This window comes from Hyperolius riggenbachi, chromosome 10, assembly GCF_040937935.1.
Source record: "Hyperolius riggenbachi isolate aHypRig1 chromosome 10, aHypRig1.pri, whole genome shotgun sequence".
Lineage (NCBI taxonomy): Eukaryota > Metazoa > Chordata > Amphibia > Anura > Hyperoliidae > Hyperolius > Hyperolius riggenbachi.
Window position 1 is genome coordinate 32,788,118 of NC_090655.1, and position 27,473 is coordinate 32,815,590.

The 27,473-nt window shown below is 46.6% G+C and overlaps 1 protein-coding gene across 5 annotated transcripts in view; it reads left to right on the top strand.

Moving 5' to 3' along the window:
• Positions 1-27,473, top strand: part of SHTN1 (shootin 1) — a 175,792-nt gene that overhangs the window by 114,750 nt on the left and 33,569 nt on the right. For 3 of the 5 annotated variants that reach the window (XM_068258154.1, XM_068258155.1, XM_068258156.1), the window contains exons 8-14: positions 959-1,053; positions 7,507-7,653; positions 9,843-9,996; positions 15,345-15,447; positions 20,093-20,178; positions 25,929-26,035; positions 26,195-26,248. In XM_068258154.1, coding sequence (XP_068114255.1) covers positions 959-1,053; positions 7,507-7,653; positions 9,843-9,996; positions 15,345-15,447; positions 20,093-20,178; positions 25,929-26,035; positions 26,195-26,248 — 746 coding nt within the window. The remainder of the gene's footprint in view (positions 1-958; positions 1,054-7,506; positions 7,654-9,842; positions 9,997-15,344; positions 15,448-20,092; positions 20,179-25,928; positions 26,036-26,194; positions 26,249-27,473) is intronic. The other 2 variants (XM_068258157.1, XM_068258158.1) reach the window with 1 other exon arrangement.

The following is a 27,473-nucleotide window of genomic DNA, read 5'->3' on the forward strand; positions in this document are numbered from 1 at the left end:
TTGGACAGAGCAACTGCCATTCACTAAGTGCATTTAAAAATAAAGAAAACCCCGAGAACCCACTAGTCCAAAACCTGTCGGTAATGTCAGATTTCTACTACTTACTGTAAGTGACAGCAACATAGGAGAAAATGTATGGCTCATTTTACTCTGGAAGGAACATACTTCTTATTTGCACGTTTACATGTATTTTAAAATTTAAGATTTTCGTGACAGAGGTCCTTTAAGCGTCCATTTCCGTTCCGCTGGGCTCGACTATCCGGAAAAATTGATGCAGCTCCAAACTTGCCGTCCGTTCAGCTGAGCGCGCGAAACTGATCCTTTAGAACGGACGAATGTGAACGGATCCATAGGTTAAAATTTAATCAGTCACGTCCATTAGGATCCATTCCGTTTATGGTCCCCGAGCGGACCGTTTTTATTGCCAGTGTGAACCGGGACTTTCTGATTGCCCAGCAAGCTCATGGTAAAGCAGAACTCCTAGTAGTGTGTAAGGGGCTGAAAAGGACAACGCTATGTAAAACAGAAGGCATTTGTGATTATTCAGGTTGGAGTTTCAGGGACAACAAAAATGATTTGCATATTAAGTGATACATTGTGGGACACTTAATACGCTTACTCCAACCTGTTTTCTGTCCTTTTTAGCCTTTAGTGCTGATGATCTGCATAGAGAGAAGTAGTGCAGTGAGACCATTTTACAAGAAAGAAGAAAAGGAGGCGGAGTCTTTTAAAAGAACACTTTTTTTTTTTTTAAGGCTGGGTTCCGCACACACTGTAGCTATTTCACAGTCGGCATAGGTTACAGCTATTAGTACTGTGCACTGTGTTTATAATACTCCTTCAGTAGCTCCAGCGAGTCTTTAGCTTATACTGGAATCCTAGGACTAAAGCCTGGGTTGTGTTGCTGTGTGTCCTCTGTGTGGTGGTGCAGTGATGGTGGTGCCTTTTTTCTTTGCAGTATCAGTGCTGGCGGTGGAGGAATATGAGGAGTTACAAAACACATTGGAGATGGAGAAAGACCTACGGGAGACAGCTGAGAAACTGGCCCATGAGGTGAGTGAGGAGGCCTGGTCACTTTATCATCTACCTAGTACCATCTACTGTCTACTTTACACAGTGGCCTCAATTCACTAAGCTCATCGCCTGTCTTTAATAACGTTTCTAGAGTTATCACCATGGTGATGAGGCATGTAGTATTCAGGAAACATGTTACCTCCGACAAACCTAAAGTTAACTTTTCTGTTTTTAAGTTAAGGTGAGATCTCTAAAGTTAACTTTTCAATCCTTAAAATAACTCCAGAATTCTGAAAATTGCTACAGAGGAGAGGTAGCGTCGCTACAGAGGAGAGGTAGCGTCGCTACAGAGGAGAGGTAGCGTCGCTACAGAGGAGAGGTAGCGTCGCTACAGAGGAGAGGTAGCGTCGCTACAGAGGAGAGGTAGCGTCGCTACAGAGGAGAGGTAGCGTCGCTACAGAGGAGAGGTAGCGTCGCTACAGAGGAGAGGTAGCGTCGCTACAGAGGAGAGGTAGCGTCGCTACAGAGGAGAGGTAGCGTCGCTACAGAGGAGAGGTAGCGTCGCTACAGAGGAGAGGTAGCGTCGCTACAGAGGAGAGGTAGCGTCGCTACAGAGGAGAGGGAGCGTCGCTACAGAGGAGAGGGAGCGTCGCTACAGGGGAGAGTCGCTACAGGGGAGAGGTAGGGTTCGCTACAGGGGAGGCAACTTAAGGAATGGGGAGATAAGATAACTCTCTCACTGTGTGGAGGGAAGTTTTTTCTCTTGCCTTATCTCCAGCATGATCTTAGTGAATTGAGGCCAATATCACCTATGCACTTCCCCTGTACCACCTATCTAGTGTGCCTGTGTCACCTGTTGTATATTGATGTGTGCAGTGGATAAATGCTGATTGTGAATAGGAATTTGGTTTTTGTTGTTAAGGATTCTTTGGGGGTTTAATTTTGGAGACTTCCTTTATTATATGCAAGACATTTTGAATCAGGATACCACCGTTTATTGGCTAGTGTATTTATCTTGTGCCATAATATTACGCAGCGCTGGGTAATAGGGATTCTTTTTGCCTGTACATTGCATCTTGTCTGCTACATGTGGAGCCAATTGCCACTCCCCTGCTGCATCCACATGAAATACTGTGTCCACATGGACACACTTGTTGGGCACACTGGACTGTCAGTTGGATGCTGCCCTGAACTGTAGTCTGCTGATCTGCCGGACTGAGCAGAGTATATAAGCCCATGCACTCAACTTTGCTGTTGCCCTTGCATCCTATTGCAGCTGAATGTTGGGAGGTTCGCTGTTGCTCCATATTGCTTCCAAGTTTGTCGCGTTGCATGTGCTTGCAATATTGACTTTGCTGTTATTACGCTGTCCTCTCTACACTGATCTCTACTCCTGGATCCTTTATATGCTTACATTGACTGATGTTGCTGTCAAGACATAAATGTCATTTTGATGATGGATTGGATTACAATAATACCTTTAATAACTGACTTTAATTTACATGGGTTATTGCAAGCTTTCACGGGGTTCTCCCCAGGCTGTTTTAGCTGAGTGCTCCATCTGGCTAGTTTTGGGGAGCACCCGGCTGTCATCCGCTCACCTCCTCCTATGCTGTAAGCAGAGTTGTGCAGAGAAGCTCCAGCCCTGTATTCTCTCATCTCGCCCCACCCGGCTACTTTTTCATGCCGCCCGGCTGGAAAACATTTCTGGGGAGAACACGGTTTCAAAACGGTTTCTTCTTTAAGCATTATACAGAACGGTATCAGAACCGTACAATAAGACTTTCTGAATCACATACAGAGATATACAGTGGAGGAAATAATTATTTGACCCCTCACTGATTTTGTAAGTTTGTCCAATGACAAAGAAATGAAGTCTCAGAACAGTATCATTCCAATGGTAGGTTTATTTTAACAGTGGCAGATAGCACATCAAAAGGAAAATCGAAAAAATAACCTTAAATAAAAAATAGCAACTGATTTGCATTACATTGAGTGAAATAAGTTTTTGAACCCTCTAACAATAAAAGACTTAATACTTAGTGGAAAAACCCTTGTTTGCAAGCACAGAGGTCAAGCGTTTCTTGTAATTGATGACCAAGTTTGCACACATTTTAGGAGGAATGTTGGTCCACTCCTCTTTGCAGATCATCTCTAAATCCCTAAGGTTTCGAGGCTGTCTCTGTGCAACTCTGAGCTTGAGCTCCCTCCATAGGTTTTCTATTGGATTAAGGTCCGGAGACTGACTAGGCCACTCCATGACCTTAATGTGCTTCTTCTTGAGCCACTCCTTTGTTGCCTTTGCTGTATGTTTTGGGTCATTGTCATGCTGGAACACCCATCCACGACCCATTTTCAGTTTCCTGGCAGAGAGAAGGAGGTTGTCGTTCAGGATTTCACGATACATAAACCTACCATTGAAATGATACTGTTCTGAGACTTTTCATTTCTTTGTCATTGGACAAACTTACAAAATCAGTGAGGGGTCAAATCATTTTTTCCTCCACTGTATGATTCTGTAGGCTCAATCTGACATATCATCACACAGTTCTACACGCAAACTGGGTGTAAGAGACCTGATGCGATTTGGGTGCTGGTTACAAACACCCAGTAATTCAAGTCAGTTAGGCCATAGGAAGGGTTTCTAGGTAGAAAAGCTCCATAGTGCATAACTGCATAAAACTTTTAATTGCTAGGTTAAAATTGTACTTACAAAATACAAGTCCTTGTTGACATACTGCTGGCCACAGAGGCGGAAGGATGAACCGCAAGGGGGAACATAGCGGAGGTCACCCGCTGAAAAGCGCATACTCATTTGTATTTTGTAAGGACAACTTTAACCTTGCGATTAAAAGTTTTATGCAGTAATGCACTATGGAGCGCTTCTTTTCTACCTAGATACCTGCACAGCCCCAACTTGAGGAGCAGACCCGTGCATATACTGACACTTTTTAACAAGTTGTTGGAAGCTTGCTCACTCAGTGTGCTAGCGTGAAGATTTGTAATTTTCTCATAGGAAGGGTTTCATTGGTGAAGTTGCAAGCTAGTAGGATACACTGGGGGAGGCGGGCCCAAAGGCTTACAATCTAAGGGAGGAGGAGGAGAGAGAGAGAATACGCTAGGCAATGCTGGGAATACACCATGAGATTTTTTTGGCAGATAGATGGTTCGATAGATAATTTCCGACAGGTCCGATCTTATTTTCGAAAGTTTCTGATCGATTTTTCATAGAAGTGAATGGAAACCGTTCAGAAAAAACGATCGGAAAATCGATCGAACAATAAATCTGCTGAAAAATCTCGTTGTGTATTCCCAGCATTAGACTGCAGAGTAGGTGCTCCGCTGAGAGAGTTAGTGAGCCCGAGGTGAAAATAAACCGATAAGCTAAACGATTGTATTTATCCTCCTCCTAAAAATTACTTTTTTAGATATTCCATGGTTTATTTTATCTTTAAACATTTACAATGTAGAGTCGATTGAATTCTTTGTCTCTGCTCAGTGGCTATCTATTAAGTGTCCCAGAGTTAAAATATATTAACTTCCCTGCCGGTTATCCCGAGCTCAGCTCGGGGTAACCTGCCGCGGAGGATTCCTCAGGCCCTGCTGGGCCGATTTGCATAATTTTTTTTTTGTTACACGCAGCTAGCACTTTGCTAGCTGCGTGTAACTTACGATCGCCGCCGCTCCGCGCCGATTCGCCGCAACCCGCCGCATCAGAGGGTGCCCCCGAGACCCGTGCGCTGCCTGGCCAATCAGTGCCAGGCAGCGTCGAGGGGTGGTTCGGGACTCCCTCTGACGTCACGACGTCGGTGACGTCATCGCGCCCGTCGCCATGGCGACGGGGGAAGCCCTCCTGGAAATCCCGTTCAGAATGGGATTTCCGGATGGGTAAATGCGCCGGCGGCGATCGGCGCATTCGGGGGGGGACGCCGCAGGGAGGGGGGAAGCATGTAGCTAGCGCTAGGCTAGCTACATGCTAACAAAAAAAAAATGCCAAAAAACACCCTCCCTGCCGTGCGCAGCAATTTTTTATAACGGCAGGGAGGTTAACCATTGACCTTTTTTCTATTTCTCACCTACTCTCGGAAGTTGTATTGTACACTCTTTCAGGCAGCAAAATAAAAAAAAAACTTCCTGGTTATTAATGTTCTGCACTGTACATACACACGTTTATCTCATGTCAGATGTCGCCCCAGGTACACTTTAACCACTTTGGTCCTTAAAGGGAACCAGAGGCCCCAGAAAGAAAATATTATATATATCTGGGGCTTCCTCCAGCCCCATACGCACAGATCGCTCCCACGCCGCCCTCCTCCGCTTCCTGTATCCGGCGGTACCGGGTCCCGTAGTTTCGGCCAGTTGGCGGCAGCACGCGGACAATTGTCCGCATCACAGGGGCTCCCGGCATACCCGTACGCGTGCAGCTGCATACTGCGCAGCCGCAAGCGTAAGGGTATGGAGGGAGCCCCTGCTCATGCGGACATTTGGCTGCGTCCGCCGGAATTGACGGGACCCGGTACCGGCGATCCAGGAAGCGGAGGACGGCGGCGTGGGAGCGATGCAGGCTTATGGGGCTGGAAGAAGCCCCAGGTATGTATAAAATCTTTTTCTTTTTAGGATTCCGGCGTCTCTGGTTCCCTTTAAGGGGGCAGAGACCACTGGTACTAGAGACAGCTGGTACAATAACGACAGAATCCAGACGAATCGCCGCATATACCCGCCGTCACCTCCACACGCCGGGATCCTCAAGACATCCACTCTGCCACCTCTGATGGCAGAGTCCTGTGAGCCGCTCAGGAGCCGCCTTTATTGGCTCCTGACCGTGTCTATCAATGTAAGCCTATGGGAGTTGCTTAAAATTATAGGCCATCTTAAAGGACCACTATTGCGAAAAATGTAAAACCTATACAAATAAGAAGCATGTTTGTTCCAGAGAAAAATAAGCCATAAATTAGTTTTTTCATGTTGCTGTCACTTATAGTAGGTAGTAGAAAAATTATAGAACGACAACTTTTGAACTAGTCCATCTCTTCATGGGGGGATTCTCAGTAAGGCTTTTATTCTTTATTAAGACTTCCCTGAAAAGGATTTATACAATGATACTGCCCAGCCTCTCTGCGCCCTGTACACTTCTTTTGCAGTTGGACGGCTAAACTGACATTTACGAAGTGCCTTTGAAACTAAACAAAACCCTGAGAATCCCCTATAAGATGGGCTAGTCCAAAACCTGCCGCTCTGTCAGATTTCTACTACCTACTGTAAGTGACAGCAACATAGGAGAAAAGTAATTTACGGCTCATTTTACTGTGTAAGAACCATACTTCCTATATGTATGTTTACATTTTATGATTTTTTTGCGATAGTCCTTTAACCTATTTTGGTTCCTGGACGTAGAAACTACGTCCAGGAACCATGCGCGCTCCCGCGGCCGATCGTGCGCGTGCACGCGCGCTGCCGGCCCGCGGTTCGTTAGCCAGGCAATCAGTGAATCGGGCTATGGTGCCCGATCACTGATTCCTCTCCCCTGCTGAAAAAGCGACAGCTTCTCTCGGAAGCTTCGCCTTTTCTGGCTGTTCCCTCCCCGGTGCGTCACTCTAAGCGTGTGTTACGCTTAGAGTGACGGCATGTAAACAAACTCATGGCCGCCATCTTGTGGCCAAAAAGTAAAACTACAACAAAAAGTAAAAATTTTTTTAAATCAACACACAATTACATTAAAAAAATATGGTTTACATCCCACCCTCCCAAAAATACCCAAATAAAATGTTTAATATAAAAAAAAACCATAACCATAAAAAAAACATGTAAATATTTACCTAAGGGTCTAAACTTTTTAAATATCATTGTAAAGATGAAATATTTTTATATTTTTTTTATTTTAAACTTGTAAATAGTGATAGATGCAAAACTGAAAAAATGCACCTTTATTTCCAAATAAAATATTGTCGCCATACATTGTGATAGGGACATAATTTTAACGGTGTAATAACCGGGACATATGGGCAAATAAAATACGTGAGTTTTAATTATGGAGGCATGTATTATTTTAAAACTATAATGGCTGAAAACTGAGAAATAATGAATTTTTTCCGTTTTTTCTTATTCTTCCTGTTAAAATGCATTTACAGTAAAGTGGCTCTTAGCAAAATGTACCCCCCAAAGAAAGCCTAATTGGTGGCGGGAAAAACAAGATAAAGATCAGTTCATTGTGATAAGTAGTGATAAAGTTATAGGCTAATGAATGGGACGGAACGCGAATGGGTTAAAGAGGTGTGTTTGGAGGTCTTGCTTGCAAAACAATCTCTGCATCTGCTCCTGATGCTGAATGTTTGTAAGCTGTCTGGTCCGCATACAGGAATAGAGTCTGAAGAAGCCTGATTAGCTGAAAGCTTGCTTTTTTTTTTCCTTCTAGGTTAGCCAATAAATGGTATCATCCTGACACGGTACAACACTCTACTGCTTTTATGACGTGTGTGTGTGTTTGCGTTGCAGATGATTATTGAGCAGGATAAGCTGAAGCGGCAGAGCTGCATCCTGCTGCAGGAGTGCGCCCCGAGTGAGCAGCTGCTAACCGCGCTGGAGGAGAACGCCAGACTGACCCAACTACTGGAGGAAGACCGCCTGAAACACCAGCACAAGGTGATTCCACCACTGAACTTTCTGCATGCTAACCACCCGAGTCTCCGCCTCCTCCTCCTCCTCCTCTATTATCATCCAATAGCCTTCCTCCCTGCACACTAACGCCGGGTACACACATCCAATATCCGTTGGCAAATCACCGACCGATTTTACCACCTCCATATACTATGAGGGCCAAAAAAGTTACAATACAATGAATAGATTGTGTAGGTAAGTTATATATAGGGAGAGAAGAGGTAGGTAGTGGAAGGAGCATAGTCCTCCAGCAGCACAGAGTATATCAGGAGAGAAGAGGTAGGTAGTGGAAGGAGCATAGTCCTCCAGCAGCACAGAGTATATCAGGAGAGGAGAGGTAGTGGAAGAAGCGGAGTCCTCCAGCGGCACAGAGTATATCAGGAGAGGAGAGGTAGTGGAAGGAGCAGAGTCCTCCAGCAGCACAGAGTATATCAGGAGAGGAGAGGCAGATAGTGGAAGGAGCAGAGTCCTCCAGCAGTACAGAGTATATCAGGAGAGGAGAGGTAGATACTGGAAGGAGCAGAGTCCTCCAGCAGCACAGAGTATATCAGGAGAGGAGAGGTAGATACTGGAAGGGGCGAAGTCCCCCAGCAGCACAGAGTATATCAGGAGAGGTAGATAGTGGAAGGAGCAGAGTCCTCCAGCAGCACAGAGTATATCAGGAGAGGAGAGGTAGACAGTGGAAGGAGCAGAGTCCTCCAGCAGCACAGAGTATATCAGAAGAGGAGAGGTAGACAGTGGAAGGAGCAGAGTCCTCCAGCAGCACAGAGTATATCAGAAGAGGAGAGGTAGACAGTGGAAGGAGCAGAGTCCTCCAGCAGCACAGAGTGTATCAGGAGAAGAGAGGTAGATAGTGGAAGGAGCAGAGTCCTCCAGCAGCACAGAGTATATCAGGAGAGGAGAGGTACAGTAGATAGTGGAAGGAGCAGAATCCTCCAGCAGCACAGAGTATATCAGGAGAGGAGAGGTAGATACTGGAAGGGGCGAAGTCCCCCAGCAGCACAGAGTATATCAGAAGAGGTAGATAGTGGAAGGAGCAGAGTCCTCCAGCAGCACAAAGTACATCAGGAGAGGAGAGGTACAGTAGATAGCGGAAGGAGCATAGTCCTCCAGCAGCACAGAGTATATCAGGAGAGGAGAGGTAGTGGAAGGAGCAGAGTCCTCCAGCAGCACAGAGTATGTCAGGAGAGGAGAGGTAGATAGTGGAAGGAGCAGAGTCCTCCAGCAGCACAGAGTATGTCAGGAGAGGAGAGGTAGATAGTGGAAGGAGCAGAGTCCTCCAGCAGCACAGAGTATGTCAGGAGAGGAGAGGTAGATAGTGGAAGGAGCAGAGTCCTCCAGCAGCACAGAGTATATCAGGAGTGGAGAGGTAGATAGTGGAAGGAGCAGAGTCCTCCAGCAGCACAGAGTATATCAGGAGAGGAGAGGTAGATAGTGGAAGGAGCAGAGTCCTCCAGCAGCACAAAGTACATCAGGAGAGGAGAGAGGTACAGTAGATAGCGGAAGGAGCATAGTCCTCCAGCAGCACAGAGTATATCAGGAGAGGTAGATAGCGGAAGGAGCAGAGTCCTCCAGCAGCACAGAGTATATCAGGAGAGGAGAGGTAGATAGTGGAAGGAGCAGAGTCCTCCAGCAGCACAAAGTACATCAGGAGAGGAGAGAGGTACAGTAGATAGCGGAAGGAGCATAGTCCTCCAGCAGCACAGAGTATATCAGGAGAGGTAGATAGTGGAAGGAGCAGAGTCCTCCAGCAGCACAGAGTATGTCAGGAGAGGAGAGGTAGATAGTGGAAGGAGCAGAGTCCTCCAGCAGCACAGAGTATATCAGGAGAGGTAGACAGTGGAGGAAGCAGGGTCCTCCAGCAGCACAGAGTATATCAGGAGAGGTAGATAGCGGAAGGAGCAGAGTCCTCCAGCAGCACAGAGTATATCAGGAGAGGTAGACAGTGGAGGAAGCAGGGTCCTCCAGCAGCACAGAGTATATCAGGGGAGGTAGATAGCGGAAGGAGCAGAGTCCTCCAGCAGCACAGAGTATATCAGGAGAGGTAGACAGTGGAGGAAGCAGAGTCCTCCAGCAGCACAGAGTATATCAGGAGGAAAGCAGTATATAGAGGCGAGCACAGTACTCTAGCAGAACAGGACATATTTGGTTACCTGTTATGTTGTTATATGCAGGTGAAGGAGCTGGAGGAGCAGTTGGCACAAGATCGGCTTCGGAAAGAAATACAGAGCCTAAAGAAGCAGCTGGAAATTCTGGAGGAGGAGAAGAAAGACCTGGAGCTGAAACTGCAGAGCTCAGAGTCTTCGGTGAAGGACCTGAAACACTCAGGTATGGTGACGTTCTGTCTGGCTGAGTTATGATATGGTGGAGGTAATACTAGGTACAGTAATAAGAGTACCAAGCAGCTCGGAGTGATTCAAAACCTCTAGGAAAGTATAGGGGACTAAAAGACAGAAAAGCCCTCCTACTAAAAACTCAGTAGAAGTAGATGACTCCTGGTTGTTGTGCCACCAACCGCCAAGGTTCTGAAATGAGGAACCAGGAGCCTAATGGTGTAGTTTGGCTAAGAGAATGAATAGGAGGAGAGTAGTACAGTATATACTCACAAGGGTGGGTTGTACTCCTGCAACTGCCGACAGGGCCTACGGGAAATTTACGAAAGATCGAACCATTTGTTAGTTATTCCAGATCTGCTAGGCATGTGCTGGTTGGTTGCTCTCCTTGGAAGATTTAACACGTAGTGTACAATAGTCTACCCCAAAGGGTTAACTATGAACTCGGAAAAACCTCTAGGAGGCGCCCAAAAAGTAGCTCTACTTTCTATCAGAAGGTCTAGGAATAATTGATTCTTACCTCTATGAACAAACCATATAGGTAGAAATAATGGTAATGATTCACAAGACCACCTGTTTCACAGTTACTTGCACGCTTCCTCTGTACCAGTGAAACGCGTAGTCTTTTTGTGCATCACTAAAATGATTTCTACCTACTGTATAGGGTTTGTTCATAGATAGAGGTAAGAATTAATTATTCCTATTCCTTATGATTAAAAGTTAAGATCGCACAGATGCTATTGTGGATGGAAACCCGAAAAAAGGATATGCAAGGCCAGGGCTGCGCAAGCGCAGTGGCCTGCCGACTCCGTTGGTGAAAACAAAACTGACCTGCCACAGGGAAATGGAGGGTCGTTGAGGACTGGCACAGGACGGCTGCAGGGGCTGGTAGAAGCCCCAGGTAAGTGAATTTTTTTTTAGGTGGCTTAAAGAGAACCCGAGGTGAGATTTTATTATGCTAGTGGGGCACAGAGGCTGGTTGTGCACACTAACACCAGCCTCTGTTGCCCCATGGTGTGCCTCCAAGACCCCCCTGCGCGCCGCTATACCCCCCGCAGTGCCGGCACAATGCTTACCTAAGCGCTGTCTGTCAGCGCCACTCCCCCGCCTCCTCCGTATCGGCGCTACCCGCCCGCGTCACTTCCCTCCAATCAGCGGGAGGGAAGGGACATGGGCGGGTAGCGCCGATACGGACGAGGCGGGGGAGCGGCGCTGACAGACAGCGCTTAGGTAAACATTGTGCTGGCGACACGCTGCGTGTCGCCAGCATTGCAGGGGGTATAGCGGCGCGCAGGGGGGTCTTGGAGGCACACTATGGGGCAACAGAGGCTGGTGTTAGTGTGCACAACCAGCCGTTGTGCCCCACTAGCATAATAAAATCCCACCTCGGGTTCTCTTTAAAGTATCCTTTTAAAGGAAACCTCTGAGGAAAATACAAAAAAATCTACTTACCTGGGGCTTTCTCCAGCCCCTGGAAGCCTATCTCCCTTGCCGCAGCTCCAGTGTCTCCTCCGATGCAGATGCCGACCTCGCCAGGCCGGCATCTTCTGTGCCTGTGCAGAATGCTCCAGGCCACGTGAGCGTGATCGCGCAGGCACTGAAAATGCCGACCTGACTAGGTCAGCATTTGCAACGGAGGAACCACGGAGCCTAAGGCAAGGGACATATTGGCATTTTTTTCCCCTTGGACCCTTCCTTTAAGGTTGAGGTTTGAGTCTGCCTTCAGGAGAACACATTGCAAAACAGTGGTGTGCAAGTCAGGGTTACAAGGTTATGTGGGCTGGTGGTCAAGAGCGCCTCATGCCTGACCAGTGCAGTCTCCTGTCTTTGGCTTAGCTTTGATATTTTTCTAGGGATTCTTATAATTGTAGGTTTTGACAATGTGTTTCTATCAGCGGTCTAAAACTCTGGAAAGATCAAGGAGGCCATTGTTGCACACAGGTTTTGTGCACAATCTTTTCTTCTGTTTACCCTTAAGCAGTTTTCCAGATGTACTAGGTTATTTCTGACAATCAATATTAGCCGTCATTAGAGAGAGACATGCCAGCTCATTAGCAGGAAGGCTGTAGGCAGAAGATAATTGGCGCCATGTCTTCTGTGATATAACATGTGTCCTACATGAAATCCTTCCACTCCGCGCTCTCTAATCTAATGGAGAAGGTGCAGGGGTCTCACGAGATGGACGATGGGGACAACCATGTTTGACGTTACTAATGACTTAGAGCCAGTTCACACTACAGTGAAAAAAAATAAAATGCAAGAACGTATGGTGTACACATCCTATGTTATCAATAGGTTGCGTTCGCACTGTCAACCGGAACTCAAACGCACTACAAATGCATTTTTCCCACCTGTTGCGTTTTGTATTGCGAATGTGCCGCAAATGGGATGCAATGGAAGCCTATGCCGTTCACATTAGGCGGTAACCACATGCAGAATGCCAACTTGGCTATCCCATGGATTTTGGTTCTGCCGCCACACACAGCCACTGTTCAGTCTTAAAGGATACATCCGAGGACCTTAAAGAGACACTGAAGCGGAAAAAAAATGATGATATTATGATTTGTATGTGTAGCACAGCTAAGAAATAAAACATTAAGATCAGATACATCAGTGTAATTGTTTCCAGTACAGGAAGAGTTAAGAAACTCCAGTTGTTATCTCTATGCAAAAAAAGCCATTAATCTCTACGACTTTCAAAGTCGTGGAGAGGGCTGTCTTCTGACTTTTATTATCTCAACTGTAAGTGAACAGTTTTCTTTTTATCTGCCAGAGGAGAGGTCATTAGTTCACAGACTGCTCTGAAAGACTCATTTTGAATGCTGAGTGTTGTGTAATCTGCACATATTAGAGAATGATGCAATGTTAGAAAACACACTATATACCTGAAAATAAAAATATGAGAATATTTTCTTTGCTGCTAATCTTCTAGTAATTATTCATAGTACACAACCAATTTATTATATCATATATTTTTGTTCGCTTCAGTGTCTCTTTAAAAATAAAAAAAAATCCACTTACCTCGGGCTTCCTCCAGCCCCTGCCAGCTGTCCTGTGCCCACGCCGCAGCTCCGCTCCACGCTGGTGGTCCGGGGTCCCCTCTGGTGAAAAATGCCGACTGACCATGCGCGAGCAGCTCTGAGTCGTGCTGACGTCATCCGGACTGTACTGTGCAGGCACAGTAGTTCTGCACCTGCGCAGAACAGCCTGGATGATGTCAGTGCAACTCAATGAACCGCACAGTGGAACGCAAGAAGATGAAGATGCCAACCTGGTGAGGTCGGCCTCTGCACCGGAGGGGATCGGGAGCCAACGGAGCTACGGTGAGGGCACAGGCCGACGTAAGTGGATTTCTTTTTTTTCCCCTCTGATTTTCCCTTTAAAGTGAACCCAAGGTTGATGAGATAAACAATTATATTTTTCCTCCTATTCTTAAATATTTTAAGTATCCTAGGGTTTTAATTTATATTTACAAAGTAGGTTGAATGTGGTGTCCTATTTATTCTCCCAGAGTTAAAGGTCAATAGTTCATGTATTTTTTTTTTTCTCCCCCTGTTCTCAGGAGTCGTATTCTCCCAGGAAAACTTCATGGCTGTAAAAAGCTTGTTAGTGATGTTAACTATATTTCTAACAAGAAACCCACAAGGCAGAAGCTGTCACTTCCATGCCTAGAAATTAACTCTTTCAGGCAGCAAAGTAAAACAAGTAAAACAGCCTGGTTATTAATGTACTGTACATAAATGTTTATCTTATCATGTCACATGTCGCCTTGGGTACACTTTAAAGAGAACCTGAGATGGCAGGATATAAAGTTTTATACATACCTGGGGCTTCCTCCAGCTCCCTCAATGCTGATCGTTCCCTCGCAAGCGCCCTCCGCCTCCTGGATCCATTGGTAGAAGCTCCGTTATCTTAGCCAGTTGGAGCATACTGCGCATACATGGCTCAGCCATGAGCGCACCCTCCACCGTGCTTCCGCGGATGGGAGGTTCTGCGCCTGCTCAGTACTAGAAAGCGGTGCGGGATGCTCCCACCCACAGGAGCGCGTGCGTGCGGGACTGCTCATGCATCGACTGGCCAAAGATAACAGCGCTTCTACCGATGGATCTAGGAGGTGTGGGTGTGGTGTGGTGTAGTGTGGAGTGTAGTGTAGCACAACAGAAGCATAGGGCATCCCATTAGTTTGCAAATGAAAAAAATAGAAATCCTGCTTCAACAGGGAACAGCTTTATTGGCTCCTGGTGGACCAATGAGAATTCTTCTTACTAGGTAGGTTTTCAATAAATTTTTCCACCCAACAAAGAGCCCCATGCTTTCGGCAGGCTCCGATCTGTTTTGGGTGGAGCTGCAGCTGGTATGGTTGAGAAAGTTAATGGGTAGCGTTGCAGTGCAAACTGAAGAGATACAAATGGCAGGTATGCGAATGTCCTAGTTCAGATGCTAGCGCATACTTTGTGGCTACTTTAACTGTGCTATTTCTGCCAGGGCTGTGGAGTCGGCACAAAAATTTTCCGACTCACCAGTTTATGAAACCACGACTCCAACTCCGACTCCGGGTACCCAAAATAGCTCCGACTCCTCAACTCCGACTCCTTAGTCTAATACTTAACAGGGCTGTGGATATTGTACAAAAATCATCCGACTCAGACTCCTCAGTTTATGAAATCTCCGACTCCGGGTGCCCAAAATTACTCCGACTCTACAGCCTTGATTTCTGCATCCGGTGCGTTTGTGTTGCAATGTGAACTGAGCATTATTTGACGACGAATTTGGGTGCAGCTGGCGCCGCCATAGGCCGTAATGGCAATCACAGCTATAGTGGTGCTCAATCTGTAATTTTGGCGCCGTCAAAAGAGCACAAGTTATGGTAAAAACAACGTTCTATGTCCGCCAGCAGTAACTGGAAGCTAAATTACTAATAATTAGTAATGACTTATAGCACTACAGTGATGGCTAACATTGGCACTCCAGCTGTGACAAATCTACAAATCCCATCATGCCTCTGCCTCCCCGAGTTATGCTTAGAGCTGTCAGAGTATTGCAATGCCTCATGGGACTTGTAGTTCCACCACAGCTGGAGTGCCAAGGTTAGCCATCACTGCAGTAGGAGGAGACTTTTATGTACCACATTGTTGAGATCTTCTTTAAACTGTTTACGCAAACTTACGGAATATCTGTCTATTACTTAAACGTGCCGCCATCTGGCTGCAAGTAATGCATGTGGAATATAAACAGATATTAAACATTTGTCCAAGAAAATATATTAAAATGCTTTTGCCTGCTAATTTAATATTAAAAAAAAGTTGCCTTTCATTATTGCCTTAATTGTCTGTCTTCCTGCAGTGGAAGCTCTCCAGAAACGAGTACACCAAGCAGAGAACCCGCCCCCACCGCCACCTCCGCCGCCACCCCCTCCCCCGCCACCTCCGCCAGCCAACCCTATCCGGTAAGAGTATCGGTTTTATGTACAGAAAAAAAAGGCTTACAGAGGGCTTAAAGGATACTTGAAGTGAGTGGGATATGGAGGCTGCCATATTTATTTTCTTTTAAACAATTCCAGTTGCCTTGCTGTCCTGCGGACCTCTTTGGCTGCAGTTATGTCTGGATTACAAACCTGAAACAAGCATGTGGCCAATCCAGTCTGGCTTACAGTAAGTCAGAGAACCTGATCTGCATGCTTGTTCAGGCTCTATGGCTGAGCTAGAGGATCAGCAGGACTGGCAGGCAATGTGCCTTGTTTGAGGAAATAAATATTGCAACCTCCATATACACCTCACTTCAGGTGTCTTTTAAAGGAGTTCTTTCGCGAAAAAAGTAGGCAGTTAAACAATGTTACAGATCACAGGTTTTGGGCCAGTCCATCTTTTTAAGGGGGATTCTCAGGGCTTTCTTTGTTTTCAACAGCATTTCCTGAACAACAGTTGCAAAATCTAACTGACATAATAGTGTGCAAGTGATGAGGGAGGCCGGCTGGTATCTTGCTATTTTAACAGTTAAACTGTTGTTCAGGAAATGCTGTTGAAAACAAAGAAAGCCCTGAGAATGGACTGACCCAAAACCTGTCATCTGTCACATTTTTTAACTGTCTACTTTTTTCGTGAAATAACCCCTTTAAGGAGACCATACACAGTGCAATCAAATGAACCATTGGATAATATGATTATATAAGTCTTAAATTCTAGTGGAGAATATGGGAATAAAATGTTTTTTTTTTACTTATTTGGGGCTTCTCCCACCCCCTGTACTTTTGTCAGCTCCCTCGATGTCCTCCTGGTCCCCCTTCCACTGTGCTGCTAACAAGTTGTGCTGCTGTTAAACAGTTAAGTTCTAGAGGTCTCAAAGAGAATCCGTCCGTTGTTCTTTTTGGGTATGACTGGTGTATTACATCTCCTTCCTGTGAACTACAAGTACCGCCTTCTCATGTAGATAACATAGCTTCTCCTGTAATCCTGGGATTCTTGGAGATGCAGTTGTACATTTATTGCTCTACATACAACCACCCAGCATCTGAATCCAGAGAGGACAAGAGGCAAGCTGTTCTGATGGCAAGCACATTTGGCTCATTGGAAAAGTATTTTCTCTGACACGTTGCTATTTCAGTTTTGGCTTCTGTACTTTTTGGACTGAAAGCCAGACCTATATCTTGTTTTAGGTATAAATTGACAATGTATGAATAACAGTTGGAAACAGAACAAATGTCTCAGGGGGAACAAACTTTTTCCCGTTCAGTAAGGCAGTGAAATCCAGGGGAGACACTTCCTGTGTCCATGTTTACCAATCAGAGATGGGAATCCTGAAATGGGAAACCTACCGGCCACACACACATGAAGACAGTGGGCAAGTCCTAGTTATATCTGTGTGTACCAGTGGCGTAACAATAGGGGGTGCAGAGGTAGCCACCGCATCGGGGCCCTTGGACCAGAGGGTCCCCAAAGGTTTCACCCTCTATTACAGTATTAGCTCTCTATTGGTCCTGTGTTAGTAATAATCACTTCTATAGATACTTTGATTAGTAGTAATCCTTAACACACTGTTCCCCATCCCTTTCTTGCAACTCTGACACTGTGGTTGTCCTTAACAGGTTTTGGTGTGCCATATAATTTGCTATGTATATAGTGCTTTGGGGGGGGGGGGGGGGGCATGTAAAACGTGCACCGGGGCCCATAGCTCCTTAGCTACACCACTGGTGTGTACACTTCAATTATTAATCATGTATTTGACATACTGGTAGTTTATTTAAAATACAGTGACTTTTTTTTCTGCAGTACGGTGATGACACTGCCAGCAGCTGGTTAAGGTACCAGCTAATTGCTTAGTAGCTGGTAGCTTTCATTTGCTCACACAGCTTCCACTTCCTGGCTCAGGAGACTGGCTTATCTGATTTGAAGCCTGCTCTGGTGGAACAGTAGTAGATTTCAGTCCATCGTTCAGTCAGCCGATTTTTGGCTGCTTCTGTTTTATATAGCTAGGCTGGTTAGCGTTGTAGTCCATTTACTTTTTAATTTCAGAAATCTGGTCTTGCTTGAATTACTTTACTTTGTGCGTTGCTTGTTGCCCATCCTTGTGTAATAATCATTGGTAAAATTTGGCTGCTATAGACCTGTTTATGGCCACCATTTGGCATTACCATTCTGTATTTTATAGCATTGACCTGTGCAGCACTTTACAGAGTACCATAGTCATCATAGTCTAATGTCCTACCACATTATTATGTATTGGTATAGTACTGACATCTGCAGCACTTTACAGAGTACATAGTCATGTCACTGACTGTCCTCAGAGGAGCTCACAATCTAATCCTGCCTTAGTCTAATGTCCTACCATATTATTATTTTGTATTTATACATACCTCCCAACATTTCAACTTCACAAACCGGGACACAGGCCACACCCCCTAACCACACCCCCAACATCCCTAGTCACGCCCACTTTTTAAAAAAATTGTATTTTATTAATTAATTTTACTTCCGGGGGGGGGGGGGGGGGGGGGCGTGAGGGTGACCGTGGGTGGGGAGAGAAAAACCTGATCGAGGCACCAGCCGCGGGGGTTCCCGTATGCTATTTTGCATGGGTGGCCGCTATTTCTCCCTCCGTAACTCCTAATGTGCCCCCCAGTGTCCCCCCTGCAGAGATAAATGCGCAGCGGGCTGTCATTAATCTTACCATTGCCTCTCCGACTACCGGGATCTCGTCTGGTCTTCTCGGCTTCCGGCTTCCTGTGACGTCACATGAAGCCAGACGCCTAGAAGAGCCAGATGCCGGTAGTTGGAGAGGCAATAATGACAGCCCGCTCCGCTGCTGCGCATTTATCTCTGCAGGGGGGACACTGGGGGGCACATTAGGAGGGAGAAATAGCGGCCACCCATACCAAATAGCATACGGGATCCCCCGCGGCTGGTGCCTCGATCAGGTTTTTTTCCCCCCTTGCCCAGCGGCCGGGACAAAGGTGGGGGGGTCCCGCGGGATGGCGGGAGGGGCCCCCCAAATCGGGACTGTCCCGATGAAAACGGGACGGTTGGGGCCACTGTTTGTATAGCACTGATCAACTGCAGCACTTTACAGAGTTCATATTCATGTCCTCAGAGGAGCTCACAAAAGTCTTTACCATAGTCATGTCCTTGCAGTATTATTATTATAATTATTATTACTAGTAAAAAGGCCCGCCCATTAAAAAACGGGCGCTAGGTTACAGCCGCTACCCCCTGCAATGCGCTCACATACGCATCCCGCTTGCTCGTTCCCCACCACTGTCTGAAGTATATGCACACAGGGAGGGAGCTGCTTGCTTGGCAGTTGGAAAAAGCTGTTATTTCCCACAATGCAATGAGAACCTTTGTGAACCACAGACAGCAAACTGTCAGATCCGGTGTAATGTCTGATTGCGCTGCCCGGAAGCTCCCTTCCACACTGAGTAGCACGCATGCTCAGTGTGTAGTTAATGATGCTGCTGGAGATAAAATACTAAATATCTCCGCTCCCACACCTCTTACAATCCCCAAATTTTGAGGGGAGGGAGGGGACCCCCCCCCCCCCCCCCGAACGACCTTTATGCCAAATTGCAGCCCCCGAGACCCACTGGTTCAGGAGATAGATTAGAGAAATCTATCTCCTGAACCAGAGGGTCTCGGGGGCTGCAATTTGGTATAGAGGTAGTGCGGGGGGTCCCCTCCCTCCCCTCAAAATTTGGGGAGTGTAAGAGGTGTGGGAGCGGAGATATTTAGTATTTTACCTCCAGCAGCATCATTCTATAGGAAATATGGCCGCACAGTCTCCTACTGCGCATGCGGGGCAGCGCAAATCCTCAGGCAGCGTAATCAGACACAACACCGGCCCTGCGTCCTAACTGTCCTGGCTGCGCACATGCTCAGTACAAAAATGCCAGGGACACACAACCATTCAGTTGATGACGCAGGGACACTTGCATTTTATTGTATAGCATTATTATTAAAATATTTTGTATTTATAAGACTTCTGCAGCATTTTACAGAGTACATAGTCATGTCACTGACTGTGGTAGGATTAGATTGTGAGCTCCTCTGAGGACAGTCATTGCCTGTCCTACCATATTATTATTCTGTATTTATATAGCATTGACATCTTTTGCAGCACATTGCAGAGTACATAGTCGTGTCACTGACTGTCCTCAGAGGAGCTCACATGTAACCCTTCCACACTCAAAATTGTCTTCAGTCCCTTTTGTAGTATAAGGCCAAGTTGTAGGGAAACCAATGAAGCTATCTGTGTATCTTAGGAATAAGGTAAAGTTTAGTTTTCAGCTAGGTTTAGGAGTCATGGCTGGTGTAGGGTAAGTGTGTGTGTATTGGGGGGTGGGCCTGGGAGGTAATTAGGTTATTTCTGGGATGTTCTAGTGCTGATATCCCTTCACCAAAAGATTACACTAAAAAATGTGGCAACGTTTCACTGTGGCATCCCTAACTGCGGGGCAAGTTCCCCTTCATTCAGTTCAGAGCTGCATGCAGGGCATTATGGGATGTCAGGGAAGGGCTCTGGACATGGAATAGATTTCTATTGATCGCTGGTCTGTTGTGGGATACGGATTTAGCAAATGTCACCTTTCTTCTCGCCTCCAGCTCCCTGATGTCCATTATTCGAAAGCAGCGCCCGGCGACAGTAACCGCTGCAACAAAGAAGGAAATTGCCTCCCAGGATGAGTCCGGTAAGAACGCAACTGTTATATCTGTAAATTGGGAAATATCCAGAGAATAGAGATTTTCAGGGTAATTACCTGTTCCGCATCTCTAAATCCTTGGCGATTATTCTTCCTTAGAGGACCTAGAGTGAAAAGAACATAATGAATAAAATTGCTTATTTTTTTTTTACAATATTCATTTATAGATTATTTAGTCAGTGTTTGTAAAATCTTTCCTCTCCCTGATTTACATTCTGAAATGTATCACTGGTGGTGACATCTGTACGGAACGTTCGTTGCTGAGAGTTCTATACACAAAGGGAGATGCTGCTTACTTGGCAGTTGGAAAAAGCCGTTATTTCCCACAATGCAACGAGGTTCACAGATGGCAAACTGTCAGGATCATGGTCCTGACATCACACTGTGGGAGGGGTCTCACCACAATATCAGACATACAGACCCCTCTGATGATCAATTCGAGAAAAGGTAAGGGCCTATTTCCACTACACGCAGAATGGATGCAGAAAAACTGACTTCAATGAATGCCTATGGGAAAATCTGCATCAAAAAATCACGTTTAGTGGAAACAGGCCCATAGGCATTCATTGGAGTCCGTTTTTCTGCATCCATTCTGTGTGTAGGGGAAACAGGCCCTAAAGATTTCTCATGGGAAAGGGGGCATCAGTTACTGATTGGGATAAAGTTCAATCCTTCGTTACAGTTCCTCTTCTTAAGAGGACAACAAAATCTGAAATCTAGTGACAGACTGTGAGATGACCATTCTCTGTGATGATTTTTAGGTGTATGAATGCAGGGATTCTGGAAGCAAAATCAGAGATCGCACTCAGGCTTGTTCAATCACTGTATTGGCAGTAACCTGAGCAAACAGAGGCACACGAAATGTTTTGGGCGTTGCCCTTCCTCAGATGTTGCCCTACCTGAGGAAGGGCAACGCCCGTAACTGTTGTGTGCCTCTGTTTGCTCTGGTTACTGCCAATACAGTGATTGAACAATCCTTCTGAGTGCGGTCTCTGATTTTGCTTCTTTAATTGGTTAAGTGCAGGAGTGGTGTACCTGCGGGGGACCTGCACCGGCATTCAGGTCAAGGGACTCTGACCTGTTGAGAGGTAGTGGTGGTGTGTGTTTTCTACTGTGATGCAGGCATTCTGGCTGGGAGTGATCAGGGCACAGGGATCCAGGGAAATAACTGCAGAAATACAGGTGCAACATATACAAAATACCGGAGCACTCACCAACCATACAAATGAGGGATGGTGTGCCAAGACTCCTCGTACCCAAAAGGACAACAAACGTATTTATAACACAGATTTGGCACCACTACAAATAATATATAGCTCTTTAATGTACCATTGTAAGATACAGGGCTTCCGCTGTGTTGCCTGTTTTTTTATCATATATTAGAGAGCTATATATTCCTTGTGGTGCTGAATCTTTTTGCTAGGAATACAGGTGCACGGATGCAAGGATCCAGCTGTAGGATCAGATCACAGGGATCCAGAGAAATGGGTGCAGGGATTCAGGCGCAGGTATGCAGGAGCAGGGAATGGGCACAAGGTGGTAGGGATCTGAGGTGTACAGAGGCAGATATCGGGGGCAAGGATTTAGGTAGACGGAGCAGGACGCAGTGATTCAGGGAAATGGACGCAGTGATTCTAAGGCGGGGGTCGTGGGGCGAGCAGGAGGGGGGGGGTGTGGAGGCAGGGGGTCATGGGACGCAGGGAGGCAGGGGGTTGTGGGGTCATGGGATGCAGGGAGGCAGGGGGCTGTGGGGTCATGGGATGCAGGGAGGCAGGGGGCTGTGGGGTCATGGGAGGCAGGGGGTTGTGGGGCACACAGAGGTAGGCGGGGCAGAGAGTCGTGGGGCACACTGGGGCAGGGAGTCGTGGGGCACACGGGGGCAGGCGGGGCAGGGAGTCGTGAGGCACACAAAGGCAGGCGGGGCAGGGACTCGGGGGGGGGGGGGGGGGGTGGGGGAAACAGAGGCGGGTGGGGCAGGAAGTCGTGGGACGCACGGAGACAGGCGGGGCAAGGAGTCGTGGGGTGCACGGGAGGCAGGCGGGGCAAGGAGTCGTGGGGTGCACAGGAGGCAGGCGGGGCAAGGAGTCGTGGGGCGCACGGAGGCAGGCGGGGCAGGGAGTCATGGGGCACACAGAAGCAGGCGGGGCAGGCAGTCGTGGGGCACACAGAGGCAGGCGGGGCAGGGAGTTGTGGGGCACACGGAGGCAGGCGGGGCAGGGAGTCGTGGGGCACATGGAGGCAGGCGGGGCAGAGTCGTTGGGGGCAGAGAAAGGGATTGCAGCAAATGGATGCAGAGATGTGGGTACATAGATGGGGAGGGATTGGGTTACTAGGACGCAGGGATTTGGGTGCCTGTGCTGATTTTGAGTTAATATAAGACCACAAAATTTTGCCTTAATTCCTCCTGAACCCAGCAGCCCGTGTACACCTGTGCAGTGACGCTCCCCAACTCTGGAGTCCTCTGGGTAATGTTAACACAGCCTTTTAAAACCTATTTTCTGAATCTTAAAAGAATGAAAATAGAAAAAATAAATCTCCTTTTTACATTTTTTTTAAACAGTAGCAGTGGGGTTATTCCAAGTTTATTCCCTCACAATACAAGCATTTAAAAAAGCACATTTTTTATTTTTTCCGTGGAGGGAATTAAGGGGGCCCCCCGCGGGTCGCACATGCTGCTCTCTGACAGGCTCGCAAGGCTTTTAAGTCATTCACCGATGACAATGTAAAAAGGGTAAAAGCAGAGCTGAATTCTTCATTGTATTAATAAGATAATGGGCCATTAAATTCTGCTGTGCTGCATTTTCCCCTCATATTCACAACAAGGGCTTTGTGCTGTGTGCAGCGTGAGGACTTGTCATGTTTACCTGTGTGTAGCGAGCAATTGGTGGCGTGCTGAGCTCAGCAATGGTCCTGCTAATGTACGGGGAGGAGCGTCTTCTGCATTGTCAGGAGGCCTGATGTCCCTGTTATCCTCCTGCCTGAATATTTCTCACTTCCTCTTATCTGTGCCACCGGTATCCAAGTCACTTATCCTTACAGCTTAAAGGACAACTGTAGCAAGAGGGATATGGAGGCTGCCATATTTATTGCCTTTTTAAGCAATACCAGTTGCCTGGCAGCCCTGTTGATCCTCTGCCTCTAATACTTTAAGCATTAAAGAGACACTGAAGCGGAAAAAAAATTATGATATGATTTGTATGTGTAGTACAGCTAAGAAATAAAACATTAAGATCAGATACATCAGTCTAATTGTTTCCAGTACAGGAAGAGTTAAGAAACTCCAGTTTTTATCTCTATGCAAAAAAGCCATTAAGCTCTAGGACTTTCAAAGTCCTGGAGAGGGCTGTCTTCTGACTTTTATTATCTCAACTGTTTTCTTTTTCTCTGCCAGAGGAGAGGTCATTAGCATTCAAAATGATTCAATCTGTGAACTGAGTGTTGTGTAATCTGCACATATTATAGAATGATGCAATGTTAGAAAAAACACTATATACCTGAAAATAAAGATATGAGAATATTTTCTTTGCTGCTAATCTTCTAGTAATTATTCATAGTACACAACCAATTCACTATATCATATTTTTTTTCCGCTTCAGTGTCTCTTTAAGCCTCATCTACACGATACGATTCTTTGTGCGATTCTATTACGATTCTATTTACGATCCCATTAAAGCCGACATGTCTGATCGGGATTCGATTCAATTCGATTTGCCATTGTTTTGCAATGGCAAATCAAATTGAATCGAATCCTGATTGGACATGTCTGATTTAATCGGACACAAAGAATCGCACAAAGAATCGTATCGTGTAGATGGGGCTGAACAAGCATGCAGCAGATCAGTTGTTACTGACATTGTCAAATCTGACAGGATTAGCTGCATGCTTGTTGCTGGTGTTATTCAGACACTACTGGTGCCAGGTAACCGACATTGTTTAAAAGGAAATAAATATGGCAGCCACTATATTCTTCTGACTTCAGCTGTCCTTTAAAGCGGACCTGAACTCAGAACTTCCTCTCTACTCTAAAAGATAAGCAACATCATAATAACCTTTTAAGAAAAAAAACATTACTTTTCTATAGTTGATACGTTTCCTGCAGTAAATGTGCATTGTTTCTTACTTCATGCTGTTATGAAAGCAGACATAGGGTTAACATCCTGTGTTTACAAATTTGCTGCTCTGCCGAGGCAGCCAGCTGGCACAGCTGAGAGATCAAATTACAGTGGTAAATATTTACAGATAAAGGGGAAATTGGACAGGCTAAACAATACATACAGAGTATACAGGATGCATTTCTCTGTATTCCTTCTGTCCTGTGCAAGAGTCCAGGTCCAATGCACCCCAGTGTAGTCTGTACCTCCCCCCCACCCTTAACACTAGAAGTACAAACTCCAAGGGTGCCCATAAGTTACTCAATTTGTGGCATTGATATCCGGCAAATTTGATCATAATGACAGAATCTCCCTAATGTTAATTCTGCAACATGGCTCCCTGATCGACCGCTTCAATTAATTTCCAACTGAATTCGGTCAAAAGGATCGACCCAAGTGTATGTGCTCCCTCACAGGAGTATGTGTACTCCCCCCAAGTGTATGCGTGCTACCTCACAGGAGTATGTGTACTCCCCCCAAGTGTATGCGTGCTTCCTCACAGGAGTATGTGTACTCCCCCCCCAAGTGTATGCGTGCTTCCTCACAGGAGTATGTGTACTCCCCCCAAGTGTATGCGTGCTTCCTCACAGGAGTATGTGTACTCCCCCCAAGTGTATGCGTGCTTCCTCACAGGAGTATGTGTACTCCCCCCAAGTGTATGCGTGCTTCCTCACAGGAGTATGTGTACTCCCCCCAAGTGTATGCGTGCTTCCCACAGGAGTATGTGTACTCCCCCCAAGTGTATGCGTGCTTCCTCACAGGAGTATGTGTACTCCCCCCAAGTGTATGCGTGCTTCCTCACAGGAGTATGTGTACTCCCCCCAAGTATATGTGTGCTTCCTCACGGAAGTGTGTGTACTCCATCTCCCCCTCCCCCCCAAGTGTATGTTTGCTCCTTTAACAGGAGTATGTGTACTCCCCCCAAGTGTATGTGCTCCCTCACAGGAGTATGTGTACTTCCCCCCCCCCCCCCCCCCCCAAGTGTGTTTGCTCCCTCACAGGAGTATGAGTATTCCCCAAGTGTATGAGTATTCCCCAAGTGTATGAGTATTCCCCAAGTGTATGAGTATTCCCCAAGTGTATGAGTATTCCCCAAGTGTATGAGTATTCCCCAAGTGTATGAGTATTCCCCAAGTGTATGAGTATTCCCCAAGTGTATGAGTATTCCCCAAGTGTATGAGTGCTCCCCCCCCCCCCAAGTGTGTGTGCTCCCCCCAGAAGGGTCTGTACTCCCCCAAGTGTATATGTACTCCCCCCACAGGAGGGTGGCATTCTCACCTGACCTGTCAAACGCAACTCCTGGTTGCCTCCTCGGTCTGGCATCTTTTTGAATTGCCACCGCAAGCACCTGTACCATGCGACACCGCTGCCTGTAGTGACGTGTACATGTGGTGATGTCATCAAGTGGTACAGGTGCTCACGGTAAAGGTCAAGATGATCTATTTGGGGGGGTTAACCAGCAATGGTTTGTTCCTTCGTGTCCGTTCCCAGGTGGTCTCTTCCATTCCTGGGATCTCGGCTGTTTCTGTAGTTGTTTTGGGGTTTGGTGCCGCTGGGATGCCCGTAACGCCACCATCTTTCCTGCAGGCAACCAGGATGATTTGAAGCGCCAGGCGGTGGAAGAGATGATGACTCGGATAAAGAGAGGCGTACATCTGCGCCCCGTCCAGCAGACTGTGCGGGTCAAGAGCCAGGTGAGACGGTGGAATAGGGAGTCCGCTTTCTGCGTGCCTCTCCCATTCTGGCAGTGCAGCCCTTAGTCTTAGATAATATAATATGTATCCGCAAACATTGTAACCATCATTGCCCTGTCCAGTGTTTTTTCCACTGACGTGCTTTCATGCCCTTACCAGCAGGAGCCTCCGGTGGCAGCAGCGCCCCCTGCAGGAAGTGCAGAGGAAGTGACAGTAAGCTTTGTGCATGGCATGCTTTGCATGGTGTTTGTGTCACGTGTCTCGTCCCTGTTATGGCATCTCGCTTTCTGCTGGAATGAAAGGAGGTTTATATCACGTTATTACCATTACGAGAGTAATGTACCCTATTCGCCATCAGTTGTAGCAAAAACCATTTTGAATAATGCTCTTTAAATCTATTGAATTAACCAACAAATAGCATCACCCTTATTCAAATCCACCCCCTCATTAATTGAGAGATGAATTGTTTGCGTCGACGCCATGGCCCAGCCTCATAAAGCGTGTTTACAATGTGCGGTCGCCGTATTGCTGCATCTAAGCGAGATGAATCAACTCTACTCTGGCTGCCCATTGTACTTCGTCCTTCATTTGAATTAATTATTCCCGTATTCGTACCTGTGTACGTCTTTTATCGGCTCGGATGTTCCGTTTAGCGTTCGTGTTCTACAAATGCCTGAGCGTACGTGCCACAGAGGCGTTTTTGGGCGTGCAGGTGAGCGCTCGCGAGCCCGGGATCATCAGCTGTTTGAGGAGCAACACAAAAAGGGGAAAACACAGTTGGCCATTGTCAGGGCCCTCTTTAGTGCATACCACTTTCTGAAGCCTTGCTCCATTCTGAGGAGACGTCCTTGAGTCGTTAACAAAGATGTAATTTGCTATAAACTGCCTCAAGTGAGCGAGGTGAAGCCAAGCTTTGTAGCCGCGTACGGGAGGTAGAAGGCCTCTCAGCGCTGGAGAGCCACTTTGTCTGCATGACAATGGCCTCTGGGCGCCTGTATAGGCTGAGGTGTGAAACGGTTTATCTTCTGAAAGCCGCCTTCTTCTCATCTGGTCTGAAAAGCACTCTGCTCGGTGGAGATCCTCTATAGATGTCGTTACATTAGTGAATGTAAACAATATTTAATGTATAGAAGTGATTCCACTCCTTAATGTAGGTTTCAGTAAAACATTCTGTGTTTACTACAAGGCTACCAGGCTTGATCCATAATGAGCTCTATAGAAGATGACATTCACCTCCCAGCTAGTATTACACCAGTAAACGGTTTTGAATCCATTATACGCTCTCGTTTCTGTCTAACCAGATGTGAATGACCTCACTCTAGCGGTTATGGCTACCTGGTACATGGGAGGGTGGCTTTTCCTCATGTGAATAACGTAGAGGCTAAAGCTGTTAATATTTGTTCGGCACCAGCGATCCATTGACTGCACTTACTCTCGT